Source organism: Eschrichtius robustus, chromosome 10 (genome assembly GCF_028021215.1).
Source record: "Eschrichtius robustus isolate mEscRob2 chromosome 10, mEscRob2.pri, whole genome shotgun sequence".
In the NCBI taxonomy this organism is placed as follows: domain Eukaryota; kingdom Metazoa; phylum Chordata; class Mammalia; order Artiodactyla; family Eschrichtiidae; genus Eschrichtius; species Eschrichtius robustus.
The window spans coordinates 33,085,526-33,107,944 of record NC_090833.1 but is presented as its reverse complement, the minus strand read 5'-3'; the positions used below and the strand labels follow the sequence as shown (position 1 = coordinate 33,107,944).

Sequence of the window (22,419 nt, the reverse complement as noted above, 5' to 3'; positions counted from 1 at the left end):
GGGAGGGCACGCGGGCCAGGCTGGCCTGCGGGCAGTGGGTTTACTAAGGCCTCTCCCGTGGGTTTCAGGGTCGCCCAGGACTGAATGGCCTCAAAGGCACCAAAGGAGATCGAGGGGTCATGATGCCGGTGAGTGCCACACCAGGGACGCAGCCCCATGCCACCCCAGGGACGCGGCCCCAGGGCCAGTGTCCAGAGGAGGGGCGGACAAGCGCCAGGTCCAGTGAGCAGGGCTCGTGGACAGAATGCTCAGGAACGTTATTCTTCTTCCTCTGCTGCCACTTCCAAAGATCCTCCAGCCCAACCCTGTCCTCCGGCTTGCTCTCAGGAGGTCCCTGCCACCAAATCCACCTTAATGGGGCATAAGCTTCCTCGTCCAGACCCCAGAGGGAGGGTGGGAGAACACGATCTGGGCTTTCTCAAGAAGTCTGGTTTCGAATCCCAGGTCTTTTGACTCGGGTAATATCCCGTCCTTCCTGGGTTACGCAGTCCTGGGGGTTTCGTGTGTTGCTGGGGGTGCTCGGTGAGCGCTCTGGAGAGAACGCGGAAGGTCGATCAGCTGTGTAGGCAGAGCCAAACGAGATGACGGACACCGGAGCATCAGCAGGGTCCCACGTCTGCAATAAGGAAGCCAGCATTTATTGAGCACCTACTGTGTGCCAGACACTCTACAAAGTGCTTTTGAGGACAGGATCTCAGTCTTGATAGTAACTCTCCTAAGAGAAACTCAGTGGCGTTCTTGTTTTACACAGGAGGAAACTAGGGCCTGGACAAGTTAGTGACCCACTGAAGGTCCCCCATTTGCTGCATGCAAATGCAGCTCAAAATGTGTTGCTGCTTCTGTTTGCACCCCATGGTCGCTGCTTTGTATGCCTAGAAATGCAGAAATGCAGTCGTATTGAATCACTGGGCACTGACTCACTCACCAAGCCTACCAGGGCTCCAGGTACAGCAGACACCGGTGCCTGCACTTGAGTGATCACGTGGAGCTTCTCGTGGGCCGGAGGCCTCTCACCTGTGGTCATAGCCTCCCCCTCCCCCTCCCCTCCTGCAGCTTCTGCTGCAGGTCCAGCTTGGGCTCCAGGCTTGGCGGAGAAAACATTGCATGGTGTCAAGGCCAGGCTGACCTGGCTCTGAAAGTGACTCTGCCATCTAACAGGAGTTGGCGTTTATTGTTACCTTTATGAGGGGCTCTCCCAGGCACTGTATCCTGGGAAGGCCTCACTCCACCCGCCCCTCCATATGAGGGATGCGTCGATAGAGGTGGTGGGCTCAGTATCCTCTGAGCACTGCTCTTGGGGTCAGAATCTGGCTTCCAGTCTCCATTCCGCCATGAATTGCTGTGTGGCCTTGAGCAGGTCACTTCCCCTCTCTGGCCCTCATTATGTCCAATTGTAAACCAGCGATGATACTTGCTCTGCTGTTGTGAAGATGCAGCGAGGCCACAGATATAGGTGTGCTCTGAGAAGACACTCGCCTACCCATGGGAAGAGTTAGTTGGCTTTAGAGGACCCTCCTTTCCTCATTGTGTCTCCAAACCCTGGGGAAGTGTCCTGCAGCTGCCTCTGAATTCATAACAACCCGAACTCAGGAATGGCCTTTCTTTCCTCCCTTTAGGGCCCACCTGGCCTACCTGGTCCTCCAGGGCCCCCAGGACCACCTGGAGCTGTGATTAACATCAAAGGAGTAAGTTGGCAGTGGGGAGGTGGGGGAGACCTGAAGGAGGAGCGGGGAACGGCCCCAGACCAGCCTAAGCTGGAGTCGGGTGTCCTGATTCCCTCCTCTCATTCTCACTTCCCACAGGCCGTCTTCCCAGTTCCAGTCCGGCCACACTGCAAAACACCAGTAAGTAGCGTATAGTCGCTGCCTTATAGAGCAGGCTTTGGCATAGAAAGCAACTCAGAGAAGATGAGTTTTTGTCTTGAGCCCCTTCTGCCTGTCAGTGTCCTCTTTGATGTCTTCTATCACCTGCATATAGACCCTTGAGTGACTCGAGGTTTCTAGATAATAGATTGTGGCACTGAAACGTACTGGGTCTTCTAAGGGCACACATGTGGACAGAGTGTGTCTTTTAATGCAGTCAAAAAGCAGTGTCTTTTGTTAGCTTCATGTTAGCATGTTAGCTTCATGGTTGGAGCAGTATAAGAAGGGGGGAAATAGACCCCTTAAAATACAGATGAGAATAAAAAGGCGATTCTAACCAGTGCTCTTTGCATTGGGAGCTTTGGGCTAAAATCTGTAACTGTCCTTTCTCAACTGTCATATTACTGCACAGCACACAACCCTGAGAGGAGGGACTTTCTCTCCCTCTTTGTAATGAGGAAACAAACTGTGACTCAGACAAGCTCACTGACTTGTCTAAGGTCACATGACAGACGGAGCTGGGGCTATCATGCAGGTCCCCTGACCACCAGGCAGCAGGTACAGGCACCCCAAGGGGTCAGACACGTGCCTGGTCGCCCAGCTGGTCAGTGCAGTGTCCCCGGGGTGTCACCTATATTAGGTGTGGGGAAACCCAGGGAGGGTGGGCCTCTCCCCATGCACAGGCATTAGTCATGGAACTGTGCATAACTATTCTCTCATTCATTCAACAAATATTTATCAAGGACTTACCAAGTGTCAAGTACAAGTGAGGCCCTGGGACCACAGGGGTGAACTAGACAGGCGTGGCCTCTGTTCTCGGGAGCTTGCAAATTACAGTTTAGAAGATTCCTTGAAGCAGGTTCTTAATTGATGCCTGTTGGAGGTGGTGATGAGACTTGGATCAGAGGCTTTAAAATGACGCAGTTTGGCTGAGTGTTTGCCCAGACATCTGTCCATGTCTAAACTTTGAGACACCCAAGTCTGGAGCCCAGGGCCTGGGAACTCTGGCATGGAAGGCAGAGGATAGGACCCACCTGTGTAAGGTGACCAAGGGGCCTGCTGGCTCCCAGAACTACGTGAGGACAACAGCTACCCAGGTCACGTTTATATCAGTGGCCTGAAAGGAATCCTAAAACGTCAGGGCTGGAGAGACCCTCCTGAGAGATGGCGGCCTCCCAGCCATAGAGAAGGGGAGACCTCAGCCCAGAGAGGCAAGGTCCCACCGTGAGTTAGTGCCCGAAGCCCCTCCCAGCAAACACGATATCAGGCTTCAAATGAACCGGCCACGGGACAGTACTTGAAAAACTCAAGAGCGTTGTAAAAATGCTACTGCAATTACCGTGACCTGTGCTAGGACCCTTTGCTGTGACCATGGCCTTTGGGGGTCATGACGTTCCTTAAAATGAGCCAAAGATGAACTCAGAGCATTTTGGGTTTTGATTTCATGTTGCCTGGCTGGACTCCACGCAGGCTGGGGCATGGATGTTTCTTGACCAGCTCTCAAAATGGACATTTGAAAAAGAAGTGCTTCCTCTCACATCCAGCATTTCACAAGCCCCTTCTCATTTCAGCCCTTTCTAATACCTTAACAATTCACCCTTAACAATCCACCCCTGGAGTGGAGCAACTTTATCAGCATAGCTGTAAGATATCAGCTGGGTACTGCTGCCTTTATCGTTAACTTAGAAATATTCTTCCTGGAAGATTCCTGTCCCCTCCCCTCATCTTCTCTTGGTGACCCCTGAGCATCTTGTGACCCTGCACCCAAAAGCATGGGAGGATCTGGTGTGAGAGGGATCATTTTGATTCTGCATATTAACTGGGAAAAAGGTGACGGTGGACTATTAAAAGCAGGGTGGCAGGTGGCTCTGTTTTAATAGACAAAGAAATGCAGGAATCTGGGGATGAACTGTAAAGGAATATTATCTTGAATAGCTTAGACCCCCAATCTAGTGATAACTCCCCTTTATTAATTATCACCACCATCAACTCCTGTTCAGTGTACTCATCTTTGATTACACATGGCAGCAAAGCTAATGGCTGGCCCAGCTTCATGGTTTGAGTACATCACTTGCCCGAGTGCTTGACCTCTCACATGAATCCATCCTGATAGATCAGAAGGGAGGGCAAGAACACTCACAGTTGACCAGACCAAAATTGCCATGACTTTTTGTCTTAAAGCTTTGGGCTTTCCCTCTGCAGAGTTGTTCGGCCAGTAGGTCTCAGCCCAGCTCAGCTACATGATGCCCTCCCTGCCCCCACCCCCCGACCCTGCCCCAGTTGAAGGCCTGGGATGCCTTGCATTGAGGGATGCCAGGAAACTCAGGGCCTTTGGGGGCTACAGCACCCAAGGCAGGCCTGACTCCATGACCTCACCCCTCGCCCCCAGGACAGGGGACTGTGGCTCCCTGTGCATGCAAACACCAGAACAGGGTTGCAGTGTATGACCTTGGCTTTCTCTCTCTCTCTAGGTTGGTACCACGTATCCTGGAAATTCAGAACTCATCACTTTTCATGGTACACACTCCTGTCTTCACCTTGTTTCTCTGGGACATTTCCTGGCCCTCCTATCTCTGCAGAGGTGGTTTCCAATTGCCCAGTGCTGGGCGTAGACTTGGTGGTCAGGAAGATCTGTCTGGGTGTCATGGGAAGGGTGGTAGCTGGACAAAAGCTGTGAGACTGGGCACCTCTGTTTGCTTGTGTCACCCATCTGCCTATTCTGTGCATCTTGGCTGTGCCTCCTAGCTAGCAGGCTGCACTCCATTTTTCCATTCACGTGTTAGTTTGTTCATAACACATCCACTGATAGCTTCTCCTTGCCTGGTGCTATCCTATGCACTGGGCTGAGACAGATGGATCCCATGCTCCTGCTGTTGCCCAGGCCCTTAGACTCTGCTGGGTGAAACTATTTAAAAAGTCGTTACAATGCAATATGCCAAGAGCTAATGCAGGGGAGGCCGTGGGAGCTCAGAAGGCCTTTGCTTCAGAGTGTTCCTGGACCAGCAGCGTCAGCACCTCCTGGAAGCTTGTTAGAAATGCAGAATCTCAGGCCTCATCGCAGACCTGCTAGATCAGGAGCTGCATTTGCACAAGCTCCCTCTGAGATGTATACACAGTGCAGTGTGAGACGCACTGCCTCTTAGTGATTAGTAAACATCAGCATGTTCGTGGCCTGTAGGAGCTTATCTACCACACATTAGAGGGGGGATAGGCCAGGAGGTGGGAGCCTGCAGGCAAGCAGTGACTCTGGTTCCCTGTCCCCACACACACTGTCACACCATGTGTGCCCCTTTTGATTGAGAAGTCTGAACGCTTGCAGTTTAAACACGGAAAGGCCTTTTTTTTTTTTTTTTTCCCAACTACTGACCTCTGGCTCGGCTCTGTCACTCCTGGCCTGCTTGGGTGGTGGTGTCCCTGCTGGTATCTGGCTTCATGGGTTTTTGATCACTTGATTACAAAGTCCAGGCTGTTCTCAAACTGCTTGTTCAGACCCAATTCAAGGCTCTCCCTTCCCCTGGTGCAAGGTGGACCTTGGGGAGGAGGGGGTGGAGCTGGATTTGCTTTCCTGGATCCCCAGTGTGTAGGCACACATTGGTCAGTTGATCTCTCTCGGGAACCAGGAACTCAAAGATCTAGTGTCCACCCACCCATCTAGGTGGGGAAATGGGACTGCTTCCCTTCCCAAACTCTGTACTCCCAGGAGGCTTTCTCTGAGCCCCTCTCCCAGATAAAGAGTTGGGGGAGGAGGGAAGGCTGTAAGGCCAGTTCTACAGAAGCAGTGCTTCTCACAAGTCCTGTGGGGAGTGGCTTACCGCACTGTTGGCACTCTTCCAACTTTGCGAGTGGAATACTTAGCGCCGTTAGCTGTCCTCTGCGGCACTCCCGGAGAGTCCTCCCTTCCCCTTACACCACCGTGCTGCCCAGGCTTAGGTGAGATGGGACCAGGAGCTTGACTTGGTGTTGAGTCTCAGGCCACGTGCATGAAGCCGTCCAAGGGAGTTAATTGTAGCCTCTGCTGGGCTCCCATAATGCACTGCTGGCACCTTGAGGATGGTACTTATTCCATCCTGCCTCACGCTACCCTCACTGTGTCTGTCTCCTTGAGAGCTTTCCGAGGTCAGGAATTGTGTCTGCTGCATCTACCTCTGCCTCTCCATCCTATAGCAAAGGATTTTATACCCTCAATAGGCCTTTGTTGTTGAGTAGACTTAGCTCAAGGGGCTCAGTTTCAAAACTTGTCTCAAAAATGTTTTATATAAAATGAAGGTGATTTTCCACTATCTTTTTTTTTTTTTTTTTTTTTTTAATGTGTGTGTATTTGGTGGCAGGTGTTAAAGGAGAGAAAGGATCCTGGGGTCTTCCCGGCTCAAAAGGAGAAAAAGGCGACCAGGGGGCCCAGGGACCACCAGGTATCCCAACTTTTGTTCTGGATCTTGCCCTTGATTTTTGTTTCTGAGAAATCCAATTGAGCCAGTAAGTAAGGCTAATTACATTAGCACCCTGTCCACAAGCTCCGTGGAATTCCTGAGAGACCCAGTCATGGGCAACACGTGTACAAGATAGAACATTGTCAAGAGAGACCAGAAGTTCTGATCCTTCCAGCTTCATCTGCAGAACGAGGCCTGGAGAGGACCAGGGACAAGCCTAGGATGCCACAGGGTCACGGGATCTAGACTAGTGCTTGTTTCCTAGCCCAGTGCCCCCTCTGTCAGCTAAACCAATGTGGGGTCACTTCTGCTAGGAACTCATCATGGTTGCCAACTTGGAGGCTTTGGTGTTTGAATTTCTGAGTTTGAGTGTGGATTTTTAAAAAGCGTTTCTTTTTCAGGCCCTCCTGTGGATCCAACTTACCTGAGACATTTTCTGAACAGCTTGAAGGTGAGCATTTCTCAACATCTGGCCTGTGTTTCCAAGTTCTCAGGCTTATGTCAGAGACTGGTTCATCTGACTCTTACTGGATGTTCTCTGCTTCCAGGGGGAGAACAGAGACAGGGGGATCAAAGGAGAAAAAGGAGACTCTGACAGCGGCTTCTCTGAGTCAGGGCCCCCGGGCCTGCCGGGAAGTCCAGGCCTGGCGGTGAGTAGCGACCCCTCCACACCCCTTCCTCGGGGAGTCACGGCGCTCCCTGAAGCCCCCCAGTGTGACGAGGCAGCTGGGAGCAAGGGCCAGTCACAGCACCACAGGCTGCAGGCAGGCCTTGGGCGTCGGCCTCTCTCCCCCATACTTGCTAACGGGTGGGGAGCCTGGCAGAGGCCACAGAGGAAAGGGAGCTAGCCAAGGCCACATGCACGCAGGTAGCTTCCAGGTAACCCACCACCGTGCCTTATTCACATCAGCGGCAGAAAACTCACTCAGCACAAAGAGTTGTTAATGGTAAACACATCAGATAACAGAGGCAGAAGGGAAGGTGAGGGAGATGTTTTTCGGGGGCTATTTGATTCTTCTGAAATTTCATCAAAGGAGGAGCCCGTAGATGGGCTTGGTCTTCTTAGGATGAGAAGTTTCTCCAGGTCACAAAAGAGAAGTTCAAATTATGCCTCCACTGAGATTATGACCAGATCATTGACCCTCAGGGACCAGGAGCAAATTCTGGCCCTGGAACTCGCCATGAGCATAGACCGAGCAAAGCCAGGAGACCAGGGCTCTCCTTCCAGCTCTGCTGCTGATTTGCTTTGGGACCTCGGGCAAGCCCTGCCCCTCTCTAGGCCTCTGTTTCTCCATCTGTGAAATGCCGAGGCTGGACTAGATGAGCTCCAGGGGCCCTTCTGAGTCCAGGGCTCCCTAGGCTTCTCTGCTGTCTTTCAGCATAACGACTGGGCCACCGCTCTTCAGGTCTCTCACCTCCTGGCTTGCACCAGGGTTGAGGATGACGATAACAATAGAGGGTGTCTACTGACTTCTTATCAATGTCCTGACAAAAAGAACAGACGGGACTTCTAGTGACTAATGGTGCTTTCTCTCTTCTGTTACTGTGCACTTGACAGGGCCAGAAAGGGGAGACCATCGTCGGGCCCCAGGGACCCCCAGGTGCTCCTGGCCTGCCTGGGCCACCTGGCTTTGGGAGACCTGGTTCCCCTGGGCCACCAGGACCCCCGGGGCCACCAGGACCTCCGGCTATCCTAGGAGCAGGTCAGTACTGTGAGTGGTGCCCAGCGTCACCACATCTGGGTGGCATGTCAGAGCCACACTGTCCGACAGAGGGCTGTTTCCTGGATGGAGCCTTCTTTCTTTTCTTTTCTTTTTTTTTAATTGAGATATAATTTGCGTGCCATAAAATTCACCCATTTAAAGTGCACAATTTAATGGTTTTTAATATATTCACAAGGTTGGGCAGCCATCACCTCGCTCTAATTCCAGAACATTATCATCACCTTAAATAGGAACCCTGTACCAATTAGCAGTCACTCCTCTTTTTCCTGATCTTTCCCTGATCTTGGAAACCATGAATCTACTTTCTGTCTCTATGGATTTGCCTATTCTGGACATTTCATATCAATGGAATCACAAAATATGTGACCTTTTGTGACTGGCTTCTTTCCCTTAGCATAATGTTTTCAGAGTTCCCCCATGTTGTAGCATGTATCAGTACTTCATTCCTTCTTATGGCTGAATAATATTCCATTGTATGGATATACCACATTTTGTTTATTCATCAGCTGATGAACGTTTGAGTTGTTCCCACTTTTTGGCTACTATGAATAGTGCTGCTGTGAACATTTGTGTACAAGTTTTTGTGTGAACATATGTTTTCAGTTCTCTTGGGTATAATGTCTAGGAGTGGAATCGCTGAGTCATATACATGGTTGCTCTACTTTTGGAGGAACCGCCAGACTGTTTTCCAAAGTGACTGCAACATTTTGCATTCCCACTAGCAGTGTACAAAGGTTCCAATTTCCCCTCATTGTCAACAACATTAGTTATTATCATATCTTTTTTTTTTTTAGTTAATCATTTTACATCCTTACTATTTTTTTTTTTTTAGACAGTTCTTTTTATTTTATTTATTTATTTGGCTGTGTTGGGTCTTCGTTTCTGTGCGAGGGCTTTCTCTAGTTGCGGCAAGTGGGGGCCACTCTTCATCGCGGTGCGCGGGCCTCTCACTGTCGCGGCCTCTCTTGTTGCGGAGCACAAGCTCCAGACGCGCAGGCTCAGTAGTTGTGGCTCACGGGCTCAGCTGCTCCGCGGCATGTGGGATCTTCCCAGACCAGGGCTCGAACCCGTGTCCCCTGCATTGGCAGGCAGACTCTCAACCACTGCACCACCAGGGAAGCCCTATCATATCTTTTTTATTCTAGTCATCATTCATTCATGTGAAGTGATATCTCATTGTGGTTTTGGTTTGCATTTCCCTAAAGACTAATAATGATGAACATCTTTTCATGTGTGGGTGGAAACTTCCTGGCTGCTTTGTCAATGCCTGGGCCTTAAGGGACTTGAGGACCAGCACTGATTCTAACCTTCTATGTAAAAATTTCTTTACCCCTTGGTACCTCACTTCCTCAAATGAAAAATAGGTGAAATAGAAGAAAATCTCCATTTATCAAGTACTTACCAAGTGCCAGGCACTCTGCTGGTCACTCTACTACATTATCTTACTGGATTCTCAGAAAGCCTTTCAAGGAAAGTATTAGCATCCCCAATTTACAGAGGAGGAAAGTGAGACCCAGAGATGTTTAGGAACCTTTCCAAGGTCACACAGCTAATGGATGGATGGGATTAGGACCCAGATCAGAGTAGCCCCGAAGCCTGTGTTCTCTCCACTGTGCCCATGGTGGAAAATAACAGCAGCAGCGATAATAGCATGAATGCATCATTTTTGTTGTTTGGGTTGGCATGAGCCAGGTGTGGTGGAAGCACACCTGGGAGGAGACCTACAATGTCTGGGGCATCCGGGAGAACTTTACACAGGAGGTGACTTTGGGGCAAGTGACAGAAATGGAACTCAAACTAGCTCAAGTGCATAGGGAAACTTATTGGATGTGCGGGAGGGTGTGAACAATCAATTTGTAAGAGGGGCAGGCATGCAGTGAGACTTCAGGTGCAGCCGGAACCAGGGATTCAGTCCCTGCGAGGATTCTCTGGCCATCTCTTGCTCAGCTGCTCTCCGACTGCAGCATCACGCTTCTTCGCCATAGACCATATCCTCTGCATGGCGAGAAATACCGACAACCTACAGCTTCCACCGTCATCTAGAAATCTTGGCCTTGTTTCTCAGTTTTAGTTTGAAAAGCCCTGGGGTGGGGATGTTCTGGGGAAGGACTCTGACTGACCTGTCTTGGGCCAGATGCCCAACCTTGGACCAGTCATCTGTGGCCAGGAGGTGGGATCACATGAGACCATGACAGCTCCTTCTGGACCTGAATGGTCATAGAGGTGAAGGGGAAGATCTCAGGAGCAAGTGAGGATGCTGGTCCTGTAAAGAGAGAAGGTGCTGGGTGGATAAAACCATAGGTGCCCATACAACCTTGAGGGATACATAGGAATTGCAAGAGGTGGAGGGGCATTGCAGGGTGAGTACAGGATTCAGAGACTCTGTTGTCCATAGTAGCCCTAAACTAGGGGGCCCTAGGACTCCTTGCTCCATTGAAAAGGATTACCCTTCACATAATATATAGCAATTCACAGTTTACAAAACACTCCCATATCCATTATCCCATTTCATCTTAACAGCAACCCCAGGAGGGAGATGAAATGCATATGATTATAAAACTCATTTTATGGATGAAGGCACCAAAGCTCAGAGAGGTTAAGAGTCTGACTCAAGGTCACAAATCCTAGGAAGAGGCATGGCTGGGGTCCAAATCCAAGTCCTCAGACCTTGTCTCCACTAGACATTCACCACCTGTGTATGAATTTTCAGGTCCTGTGTCAGACTGCAGGCTTATTTGCAGTGACCTCAAAAATCTCATACAGTAATTTTACTGGGACTTGTACAAACATCCTTAACTCTGCCAAGAGTTTTGCAGATTCTTGGGGGAACTGGAGATTAGAGAGGTAGAAGGAGAGCAGCGGAATTGCTATAATAAGGTTTCTTTATGTTTGCCTAAAGTAAGGACTCTTCATTTGGGAACCATAAACTCCTAGAAAATTCAAAGATGTGCCTCAGGGAGCTATCATCCCACTAACATTCTAAGTAGAAGTGTGTGTGTGTGTGTGTGTGTGTGTGAGCGCGCACTTGCAGATATGCATATATGCATTTTTCTAGGGGAGAGGGCAATAGCCTTGATTTGATTTTTAAAGGCATTTCATTTTGACTCTTCAAAAGGTAAGAATCTCTGGTTGGATGCTGTACAATTTGCAAAGCATATTCCTAGTTTGTGTTCTTCTCAGTTCTCAACACAGGTTAGTGAAGAAATATCTGTTTACATTTCACCGATGAAGAAGCTGGGGTTCAGAGAGCTTGTTTCCCCAAGACCACACAGCTGAGAGCTGACAAATCAGGAACTTGAGTCTCCTGGCTGGACGGCCAGGGCCCCTGTCACTGCCCTACCCTGCCCCCCTGTAGCCTAGCACCTTCTCTTCTTCTTTCTGAGCCTGCTTCCTCTGTTCAGTAATTACCTGTTTGTCTCTTGGGAGAAATAAGTTGTATGAGTCAGAGCATTTTTGGATGCAAGTGACAGAAAATTCAACTCAGACTGACTTATACAAACAACTGAAACAACAGGAATTTATTCACTTATAAAACTGGAAAGTCTTAGGCATGACTTCATCCAGGGCTACAGTCGAGAATCTCAGTTCTCCCCCAAACCGGTCAATGTGGCTGAGTCATATGCTGGGCACAGAGTTCCTAAGATTCGGTTAAGAGGTGCAACACTTTGAAGCACCGTGAGTGGGGTGGTGAACGCTCCCCTCAGTGACCAGCTGAACCTCGGAGGCATTTTGCAGAGAGTATGCTTTTTTGTAACTTCTCTTTTCTGCTTTGTCTTAGCTGTGGCCATTCCAGGCCCACCCGGCCCTCCAGGACAGCCAGGGCTTCCCGGATCCAGGAACCTGGTCAGTATTATCATCAGTGTGTCTTCATCCTTCTGCTTTGGATGGGTTTCCTTAGAACTTTGGCTGCAGTGTTTAGGGGCTGGCACACCTTCTCTGTTGGAGTTAGGCCTCCATGACAATAGAAATGGTATAATTTCACAAACAGGGTATTTATTATCTCTTTGGATGACTTATTAAGTAAAAAGATACAGACTACAAAATCATTTATGATTTAAGTTCCACCTTTCCAATCCTTAATTGACTAAACTGTAACAAGAGCCAATCATATTACATCAAAAAACATAGGCACAAGACTAAACAACATCACAGGAGTCCCTGTGCTGGTTACATTTCCCCTGGGTAATGCAGCCTTCTCCACTCTACCAAAGGATGTCTCTTGTACCTTGTTACCCTGAAGATCACTGGAGCAGGATATGGCACACAGAGACTATTGTGATGCACAGAAAGAGGGACAAATACCTCATTAGGATGTCAGGAGTCCTAGGAATGCTCTTTGGTCTTTGATAGATTTTATTTGGAAATTTGGGCTGCCAGATGAAGAACTGTCCAACAGTAGATGGAATTTCGATATTTGGTACCTTTGGGGGATGCCTAAGTCATTTTAATCACAAAGTCATCTTCAAAGCTAGGTGAAAATTAAGTTTTTATAATCTTTCTCAGTTGAAAAGAAAAATAACAGCTTCCTTGGTTGATATTTCTTTGAGGCTTGATACTTCTCAATAGATTTTTCCAGCTTTTATGCCTGTGCCTGGATAGGCCAAGATGGCTGTCTGATCTTTGGCAATTTTCTAGACAGAGAAATTACAGACCCCCATTTTCTGCTGTGTATTTAATACTGGAACTACCCAGCCAGGCAAAAAAGATTCAAGACGTAGGTAGAGTAACTCACTTGCTTACATTTCTTTCTCCAAATGAAAAGAAATTTGAAACCCTGTAAGGAGCAGCATGAACTAACAAAACACGTGTAACAATGTTGGTGCCATTGTGCAGCTCACACAAATGGAAGTGACAAAACTTACCAATGATTTTGCCAATACCAACATCCAACAGAGCCAACTCTGTTAACAGTTTTTAAATGTCTTTGAACTCTCAGGATACTATCTTCTTTGTTTTAATTTGTTTATTGTAATTGAGATTCGTGTTTCAAGGTAATGCGTGTTTTTGTTTTATCGGAAAGAAAGTCCTTTGGCTATTAATGAAGTTATATATCTCTCTATGGCACAATAAGCCTTTTCACTGACTGTGAGGGGATGGCTCATGTTTGACTTTACGCAGAGGCCAGCTTTTCAAATTGTGCCATCGCTGTGATGATAACCACGATGTTTGGAATTTAAAATTGTCTGACAGGTTACAGCATTTAGCAGCATGGCTGACATGTTGCAGAAAGCCCATTTGGTCATAGAAGGGACATTCATCTACCTGAGGGACAGCACCGAGTTTTTCATTCGTGTCAGAGATGGTTGGAAAAAATTGCAGGTAATTCTTTAACAAACTGCCTCCAAGTACCCTCTAAAAATAACAATCTACTCCTGTAAATGCCATTTTTCTGATTTGAAAATAGGCAAACAGTTTCTAGTTGATGTTTCATTTTCAACGTACTCTTTTTCTTAAAGCTGGGAGAACTGATCCCCATTCCGGATGACAGCCCACCACCCCCTGCACTTTCCAGCAATGTGAGTCGTTTCCCTGCCTTACCTCTAGCTCCTTCATTCATCAGCACTTGCTGAATCCCCTTGGCATCCAGTATCAAGCTCTCCAGACTCTGGACAGCCAGCTCTGCATGGTTCACTATCTGGCAGAGGCCCAAAAATTACCAAGTGCCAACAGAACGTTCTCACAACAGCTGGAGGGAGAGCTGGACCCAGACTCTGGAGACAGTCCATTCCCATGTTGTAGCTGAATCCTCTTGGGCAAGGGACTTCCCTTCTCTTGGCCTCAGTTTACTGATCTGTGAAAACACGGTTGGCATAAGCAATCTAGAAGAGCCCTTTAATATTTGACACTGAGACTTGCTTGCCTGATATGAACAACAGCAGCTTGCGTTGTCCACTATTTTAACCTTACGGCTACCCTTTGAGGCAGGTGATAGCATTCCCACTTTGCGGGTGAGGAAGCTGAGGCTCTGAAGAGGTGCCTTGCTCTATTAAGTGAATGAGTTGGTTGTAAAACATGGACTTCTTCCTTGATTCAGCGCTCTTTCTAAACGTCTTGAGATTATCCACTCCCTTTCCGAGGATAATTTTTCGTTCATGTGTGAATCTCTTCACAGTTAAGAGTGGTCCAAAGACCATGACAAACTGTTTGAAGCAGCTTTTCAGGAAACATTGCACTTGTACCTTAATGTACGGTAAAGAACAGATTGAATGCATATTCAGGACTGGTTTTTTTTTTCCTTTTTTACCTGACAGTCTCATCGGCTTCAGCTTCCACTGACGTCTGTTTCAAGTGTTAATTATGACAGCCCTGCAGTAAGTACAATTCATGCATTTACTGTACAGATGCCGAAAGTGTGTCTGTCATGTGCCAGGCCCCATGCTTGGCACACAGTTCCTACCCTCAAGATGCGTATAGACTAGCCAGAGAGGCAAATAAAAAATAGGTAATTCCAATACAGTGTGAGAAGTCGTTTGGGCGAGGCAAACGCAGGGTACTGGGAGTGTTACGAAGGTCAAAGAAGTCTGCCTTCTTTGGAGGAGGTGACCTTTAAATCACGACCTGAAGGACAGTTGAGAACAGGGGAGAGCCAGGTAAGGGGAGGGGAATGGGAGTTCCAGGCAGAGGGAGTATGGAACAGAGGGAGGCAAGGGCAAGCACTGTACATTTCTCTAATTCCAAGTATTTCAGTCTTGCTGAAGGAGTAGAGTTCAAGGCAGGGAAGGGAAAAGTATAGTCTGCATAGGGCAAGGTCAGTCATCAAGGACCTGAAAGCCAAGCCAAGGGCTTTGGCCTTTTCCACTGGGCAGTGGGGGAACAATGAAGGATTTTAAGGAAGACAAGGGTAGATAAGATTGGCATCAGAGAAATTACCTTGCTTATAATGTACAAATGGATTAGAGGGCACAGGACCGGGGACCCAAAGACAGTTAAGTAGTTACTGTATTATCTGAACTAGGATCACAGCAGTGAACATGTAGAAAAGTGGGCAGATGGGAGAGAAATTAAGGAGGCAGGAGTGACAATTTGGTCATTGGTTGGGTATGGGGCAGTGAGGATGAGGGTGATCAGGAGTGATGCCCAGGTTTCTGCTTGGGTAACTGAGTGGTGATAGATTTTTTTTTCCAGGGATCATTTTGTTGCTTAGACCTGAAACTCTCACTCCATTTCTTCACTAGCTTAAATGAAGATTTTATTCAGATAATTGCAGGAACCTTATGGAACTCAATTGCAGGAAGTACAACAGGGCCTGTGGACTCTTGTTCCTGCTATTAGTATCTCTACAGACCAGCCTCTGCAAAGGTCTTTCCTCCTGCTTCCCCTCCACCCCCACCCCAGCACACAGACATAGGTTACATCTGCAGAGCTTGTGCACAGCCTTGGGTTGCCATGGCACTGATCCTGGCCTCAACTCTATGTGATCTTACAGCTGCAGAGCTCAATACTAACTCAATTCAGAGTCTTGGGAGAGGTAGTCTACATGGGTCAGTTGCCTACGCCCAGTCAAATCAAGAGTAGCCAAGGGACTTCCCTGGTGGCGCAGTGGTAAGAATCTGCCTGCCAATGCAGGAGACACGGGTTCGAGCCCTGGTCTGGGAAGATCCCACATGCCGCGGAGCAACTAAGCCCGTGCGTCACAACTACTGAGCCTGCGCTCTAGAGCCTGCGTGCCACAACTACTGAGCCCGTGTGCTGCAACTACTGAAGCCACATGCCTAGAGCCCGTGCTCTGCAACAAGAGGAGCCACCACAGTGAGAAGCCCGCACACCACAACGAAGAGTAGCCCCTGCTCGCCACAACTAGAGAAAGCCCTCGCGTAGCAGCAGAGACCCAACGCAGCCAAAAATAAATAAATAAATTTATTAAAACAAAAAAAGAGTAGCCAAGAGAGGAATGGAGATGCAGATGTGGAGAGTGGATGTGTAGACACGAGGGGTGGAGTGGATGAATTGGGAGATTGGAATTGATGTATGTGCACTGCCATGTGTAAAATAGATGGCTGGCGGGAGCCTGCTGTGTAGTGAGGGGAGCTCGGCTCAGTGCTCTGTGGTGACCTAGATAGGTGGGATGGGAGGTGGGTGGGAGTGGGGTCCAGGAGGGAGGGGATATGTGTATACATGGCTGGTTCACTTCGTTGTGCAGCAGAGGCTAGCACAGCACTGTGGAGCAACTGTACCCCAATTTTTTTTAAATGTAAAAACAAAAAAAAAGAGCAGCCAAGAGAATGAAATTGAATGGCCTGAGGCCACTCTTTTTAGCAAGTATTGTGGGGACACTTTCAAAGAAGAAGGCATGGACTTGGCGGACACCAGAAACACGTTTCCTTTAGTGCTGCCATTCACCGAGCAGGAACTAACGTAGGGCATGGTGAGTCTGCGGTACCTGTAGGATATCTGAGTGGAGACCAGCAGGAGGAAGCAGGATCAGAAGGTCTGCAACCCTGCAGTGGGTCTGGTCTGGAGATACAGACCTGGGAGTTTTCAGCAGAGCTATGGAAATTGTCTTGGTGATGGTAGGATTCCCAAAAGAGAATCTATATGGTGAGAAGAGATTGGATTGTGACGAGCAAAAACAAAAAGGAACTGATGGAAGACATATGAGAAGGAAACTGAGAAGCCATCGCCAGAGAGGAAGAAAGAATGCCAAACAAGATAGAAGCCAACAGTGTCAAATGCTGCCAAGAGGCCCATTGAAAGAACTAAAAGGTGTTGTTCAAATTGAGAAACTAGAGAAAAGCATTTCTGTAGCATGGAGGGACGCCAGCAAGATTCTAGTTGGTTGCAGAGTAGATGGGAGGTGAGGAAATAGAGAAGCAAGTATAGGTAACCCTTCAAAAAGCTTAGTTATGAGGGGAGACATTAGGGCAGTAGCTACAAAATTTTTTATAAATTCTAAGGTAATACATACTAATTGTAGAAAATTTGGACAATGAATAAAAAGAATGGGAAAGGGGACTTTCCTGGTGGTGCAGTGGTTAAGAATCCACCTAATGCAGGGGACCCGGGTTGGATCCCTGGTCCAGGAAGATCCCACGTGTCGCAGAGCAGCTAAGCCCACGTGCTGCAACTACGGAGCCCATGTGCTGCAACTACTGAAGCCTATGCACCTAGAGCCCACGCTCCACAACAAGAGAAGCCACCACAACGAGAAGCCCACACACCGCAATGAAAAGCAGCCCCCGCTCGCCGCAACTAGAGAAAGCCCGCGTGCAGCAACGAAGACCCAACGTAGCCAAAAAAAAAAAAAAGAGAATGGGAAAGAAAATAGTAAATCACTTATAATTTTACACAACTACAACCATCTTCAAAAAGCCATTTTAACGTTTGATTGTGGAAATGTCACTGTCTTCATAAAAATTATATCTATTCATGCTAGAAATGTTCCAGCGGTTAAAGGTATAGAAACATGAGAACATAAAAGCCCCCAATCTCACCATTCAGAAGCAGCCATCGTTGCAGACATTTCTCTGTGCATCTCCTTAAATAAGGAGAGGTGGAGGTGGTGGGGTTGGAGGTGTGGCAGGGAGACCTGCACTCACCGCTGCCCCTTTCCTAGGTGTCCCCTGGTATCAGGGAAGCGCAGTCCATCAGGGCCTCTTGCGACCACCCCTGGGTGTAGCCCCAAGAAATACAGCAGCAGAAAGGTGATGAGACCATAAGGCCTCTTCCTTAGGGTGCCACGGTCTTCAGACACATAAGAGGGAGGAAGATGGGTTTAAGATATTTAACAATATTTTCCTTTTCTGGCGACTTGGGCCCGGGTCCTGCACCAGCTCTATGCTAATGAGATAAAAGTTATTCCTGACATGAGATTGAGGAGGGAGATTACTACTCCTTGATTATGGAGTATAATTCAGAGGGTACAGCAGAAAGGGCTGGGAGAGAGGGCCGCAAAAGAAGGCTGGGTTTGGGGAGAGAAAGAGTGGGAGAAAGCAGATTATGGAATGGCTTTTATTTGGGCTACTTACCAAGGTGGCAGGTCAGTATGTATGACCTGTATGACCCCTAGTTTCCAAAAGGGTCTATTCCAGAAGTCTTAGTAATAAATGTCATGACCTTCTCGTTTCAATGCCTTTTCCCTCTGGTCCCTCATGATCAGCCCCAGGCCTACTCAGGAGGAAGAAGAAAGGGCAGGAGGCAGAAGAAAGGGCAGGAGGCAGATAGCTTGATGTAGCTCTGAGATCTAGGACCAAAGCCAGCTTAAAAACCTCCTAGAAACTCAGTGAGGGGCAGACCCACAGATGGCCTGCCTGCAGGCTGGATTCAGATCTCTGAAGTGCTTTATTTTGTTTTGTTTTTCTCATATATGGAAGAAATTTCTACTATTTAGAGCTGTTCAGATTGCTGACACAGGCTGCTTTGGGAGACCTGAGCTCTCCCTCCCTGGAGATGGTCCAGCAAGGGCTAGAATTCCAATGTCAGGTAGAGGTTGAGTAAGGTGACCTCTAGCGTGCCTTCCATTGCAGCAAGTGTGGGATCTTATTAGGAACATGTGATGGCTATGGGGGTTGGAGTTTGCTTGAATTCTTCAACTGCACTGTCTTTTCTCTCACTTTTTTCAGCTACACTTGGTCGCTCTGAACACGCCATTTTCTGGGGACATTCGAGCTGATTTTCAGTGCTTCCAGCAGGCCAGGGCAGCAGGACTGTTGTCCACCTACGAAGCATTCTTATCCTCCCACTTGCAAGATCTCTCTACAGTTGTGAGGAAAGAAGAGAGATATAGCCTTCCAATAGTGAACCTTAAGGTAAAAATAAATATCATTCCCATTGCCTCCTGGATGGACTGGTCTCCGGGGACTAGAGGCAGTTGCCACTCCTGACATCATCAGAAGTATGCCGTTTCAAGGCCCTGATTAGCTGCGTGACTTTGGGTGGTTACTTTCCCTCTCTGGACCTCAGTTGCCTTATATTTACAATGGCCCTTCCTGTTTGGAGGGTTTATGACCCTTGGAGCAGACAGGAGGGATAGTAATGACCTCTTTCATTTATATAGCTTTTGTGTTTGTTTACAATGCACTTCATAGCCATTATCTTAATAGATACTCCCAATAAAAACGGGAGTTATTCTTTTCTCAGTTTGTCAGATGAGGAAACTGAGGCTCACAGGGAGAAAGCAGTTTACTCAAAGTCACTACAAACTGGAATTAGTTTCCTTGAACCCCCTCTTGGTTCCACCTGAGGATGCCTTCTGTAGAGCACTGGCTGAGTGGCACCAGAGAACAGCTGGTGAGCACTGGTCCCAAAGCAGAGCCACTCTGTCCTGCACCCTGGTTTGGTACCCTCAGATATTTCTCTGCCCCCATTCACTGGCAAGGCAGGGCCTCGCATCATCCCTCAGTTATACCATGGAAATAGCCTACTCCTTTAAGGCTACAGAGGGGCAGCTCTGTTGCTGCTCACACACATCCTGGGTCCTGACCCCTAACCAGACCTCAAAGGTGCTTCGAGACCCTTTGGTCCCTGTGACCCCAGTACTCCAGTTTGGAACCTTGAGGCTGGCAAGTCCATCCTGACCCCACACCCAGCACTTCCCATCCCGTCTTCCAAGGTTCTGTTCTACCACATTCACCCACTCAGATTGTATTCTTGGAATACAAATCACCGAAGGAAAAGGAGTAAGAAATTCATCTCCACATGATCCACTTGTAGGCTGGCACAAGGCTTGGCACAAATTTGAAGCTGAGCTTTGTATACGTTTAAAATAGCAATGATAAAGACCTAAAACACACTTTTGATAGGGAGGAGACTTTATACACATATAGTAAAAGAAATTACCTCAAGAAATAAGACCGTAAAGCCAAAAGGGTTCAAGGAAAGATTATAAAATCAAACCACAAGTATTTCCTGAGTTCTCACTCTGTCTAGGATCTGGGATTGGCGTTAGGGACTTCTGGGCCTTGAAGAATGGATAAATACTTGCAGGCTGTTTGTATAATGATTCTAACATGGCATTTTGTCTCCATAGGGCCAAGTACTTTTTAATAATTGGGACTCAATTTTTTCTGGCCATGGAGGTCAGTTCAATACACATATTCCAATATATTCCTTTGATGGCCGAGACGTAATGACAGATCCTTCTTGGTAAGTAGAGGTTGAAGCCCTTGAAGTATATCATATAATAGACAGTTTTAGGAGACAGTCTAACAATGGGATGCCCTTATCAGCTGCTCCTCTGGGGTGCTGCCAACATAAAGCCTCAGTGAGGCAGCCAGGGGCCACGGAGAGAGCCTGGCCATGGAACCAGGAGACCTGGGTCCAGTAACTTAATATGGGACCTTGAGCAAGGCACTTCCACTCTTTGAGCCTCAGTTGCCTCACCTGTCAAATGGGCAGGATAATCATATCCATACGGATAAGACTGTTGTGAGAATAAAAAGGTAAGTGTGAGAACATCTAGCATACAGTAGGCACTTAATAAGTGGTAAGTAATGCTATTCTTGGTGATTCTTTAACCCTATACTGTGAGTTGCACTCTAATTCTTTGAAAATTATGTATGCTTTTAAGAATAGAACAACTCAGTAAACTTTTCCTCAGTGTCTACTCTATGCCAGGCCTAATGCCAGGCCTGGAAGGCACAGTAATAAACCTACACAGCCCCTCTCCTTTCAAAGCTCATAGTCTGTGGGAAGATAGACACAGACTAGCTACAATTCTAGACGTAATATTGTCATTGGAAAATGGAGAAACAGATAAGATGGTAGGAGCACAGAGGAAAGAATCATTATTCCTTGATGGTAAGAATCAGGAAGCCTTCCTGTAAGAGGGGGCGTTTAATGGACTTGGGAAAGATGAGAAGGAATCACTGAAAATGAAAGCGAGGCCATTCCAGACTAAGGGGTTTCATGAGCAAAGGTTCAGATTCACGAAAGCAGAGAGTATGATTTCAGAGCAAGTACAAGCTGGATATGGTTGGAATGCAGTGTGTTCAGAAAGTTGGAAACAGTGATAAAGACAGAGAGGTGATGTGCAGTCAGACCCTGGAGGGTTCAGGAGTTTGACTTGACTCACTAGACTTATGCCAATTTGCTCACCAAGATATGCCACAAAGAAGGGTCATTTCAAAAAGTAACACAACAAAATTCCCTTTCAGGCCCCAAAAGGTCGTTTGGCATGGCTCCAGCACCCACGGAGTCCGTCTTGTGGATCAGTACTGTGAAGCGTGGCGAACCGCCGACATGGCAGTCATGGGCTTGGCCTCCCCGCTGAGCACGGGGAAGATTCTGGACCAGAAAGCATACAGCTGTGCTAATAGGCTAATTGTTCTGTGTATCGAAAACAGTTTCATGACAGATGTGAGGAAGTAATGACCTTCCCATGATTCTTAAGAGTGTTCCAATTTTTTTTTACGTGAAGAGTTGACACTGAAATCTAAAATGTTTAAATGTTGTAAATATTAGTTTTTTATTACACATTCATCACAACAGCAACCAAAGAAAACATACCTCAATACACTCAAAACTGAAGACATAAAGGACTCAGATCAAAGATAAAATCTGATCCATCTATTGGTGCTAGATTCTGCAGGAAACCCATGCAGTGTAAACACATCCCAACACGGTTAAGAGCAAGTTGAAAACAAAGGCCTTGGCACTCTGCCCACTGCATCCTTCAGAAAGTGATTTCCTTCTTTTAACCGTTGTTGAGTGTAAGATGTCCTTCATGTTTTCTTACAAAGTCAGTGTTTAGAAATGTACCCCTTTCTAAGTTATGTGCAGACCAAATGTTTTGTTCTTTAATATACATCCATTGTTTGCAACTGCTGTTCATACAGAGAAACAGAACTGCTCAAAATGATCCTATTTGTATTTTCTGATATTACCAGACTTTAATGTTTTTTCCTAAAATATTATCGCCATCTTGCTTTAGGAGTTTTATATTTCGACACAACATATTTTAGTGTGGCATCTGTTTATATAAATGACTTGCTGGAAAAGTTTAAACTCCCAATGATCTGAAACTAGAGAAGAAATAGCACATAATTACTACCTTTCCTGTGGTGGCCCTTTCCCCACACCCCACCCTGATTTTATAACTTCCATTTGGCAATGCTTGAATTATAACTGCGATTCAACAAACAGGTTCATGAGGATGAATTTTCTGAGACACATATACCTTCATGCTGTACACTTTGATTCTTTTTTTTCCATGTAAGTGAACATAAAAACATCTTTTCCAGGCGCTTTCTTCTGTTTGACTTTTTTCCCCCAGTTCCTTTATTCTTCACCAGTGATGTGGAAGCGGCCCTGGGGGGCGGTTTGCTAACCCTGTCACTGCCACTTGTGCTACCCCTCGGGAGATGATCAGAGAACAGGAAGATTTTCCCATCATGCTCCTCTGCTCCTGCCTGTTGTCTTCCACTCAGTGGGGGCAGAAGAGCCCCAGTGTGACAAACAGGACCAACTGTG

At 47.4% G+C, this 22,419-nt stretch overlaps 1 protein-coding gene across 4 annotated transcripts in view; it reads left to right on the top strand.

Moving 5' to 3' along the window:
- Positions 1-22,191, top strand: part of COL15A1 (collagen type XV alpha 1 chain) — a 99,270-nt gene extending 77,079 nt beyond the window's left edge. For all 4 annotated transcript variants that reach the window (XM_068551913.1, XM_068551912.1, XM_068551915.1 and 1 more), the window contains 15 exons: positions 69-128; positions 1,617-1,685; positions 1,803-1,844; positions 4,334-4,379; positions 6,191-6,271; positions 6,691-6,740; positions 6,838-6,939; positions 7,848-7,992; positions 11,792-11,856; positions 13,204-13,332; positions 13,470-13,529; positions 14,265-14,324; positions 18,573-18,758; positions 19,979-20,094; positions 21,105-22,191. In XM_068551913.1, coding sequence (XP_068408014.1) covers positions 69-128; positions 1,617-1,685; positions 1,803-1,844; positions 4,334-4,379; positions 6,191-6,271; positions 6,691-6,740; positions 6,838-6,939; positions 7,848-7,992; positions 11,792-11,856; positions 13,204-13,332; positions 13,470-13,529; positions 14,265-14,324; positions 18,573-18,758; positions 19,979-20,094; positions 21,105-21,318 — 1,425 coding nt within the window. In that variant the 3' untranslated portion in view covers positions 21,319-22,191. The remainder of the gene's footprint in view (positions 1-68; positions 129-1,616; positions 1,686-1,802; positions 1,845-4,333; positions 4,380-6,190; positions 6,272-6,690; positions 6,741-6,837; positions 6,940-7,847; positions 7,993-11,791; positions 11,857-13,203; positions 13,333-13,469; positions 13,530-14,264; positions 14,325-18,572; positions 18,759-19,978; positions 20,095-21,104) is intronic.
- The last annotated feature ends 228 nt before the right edge of the window (positions 22,192-22,419 follow it).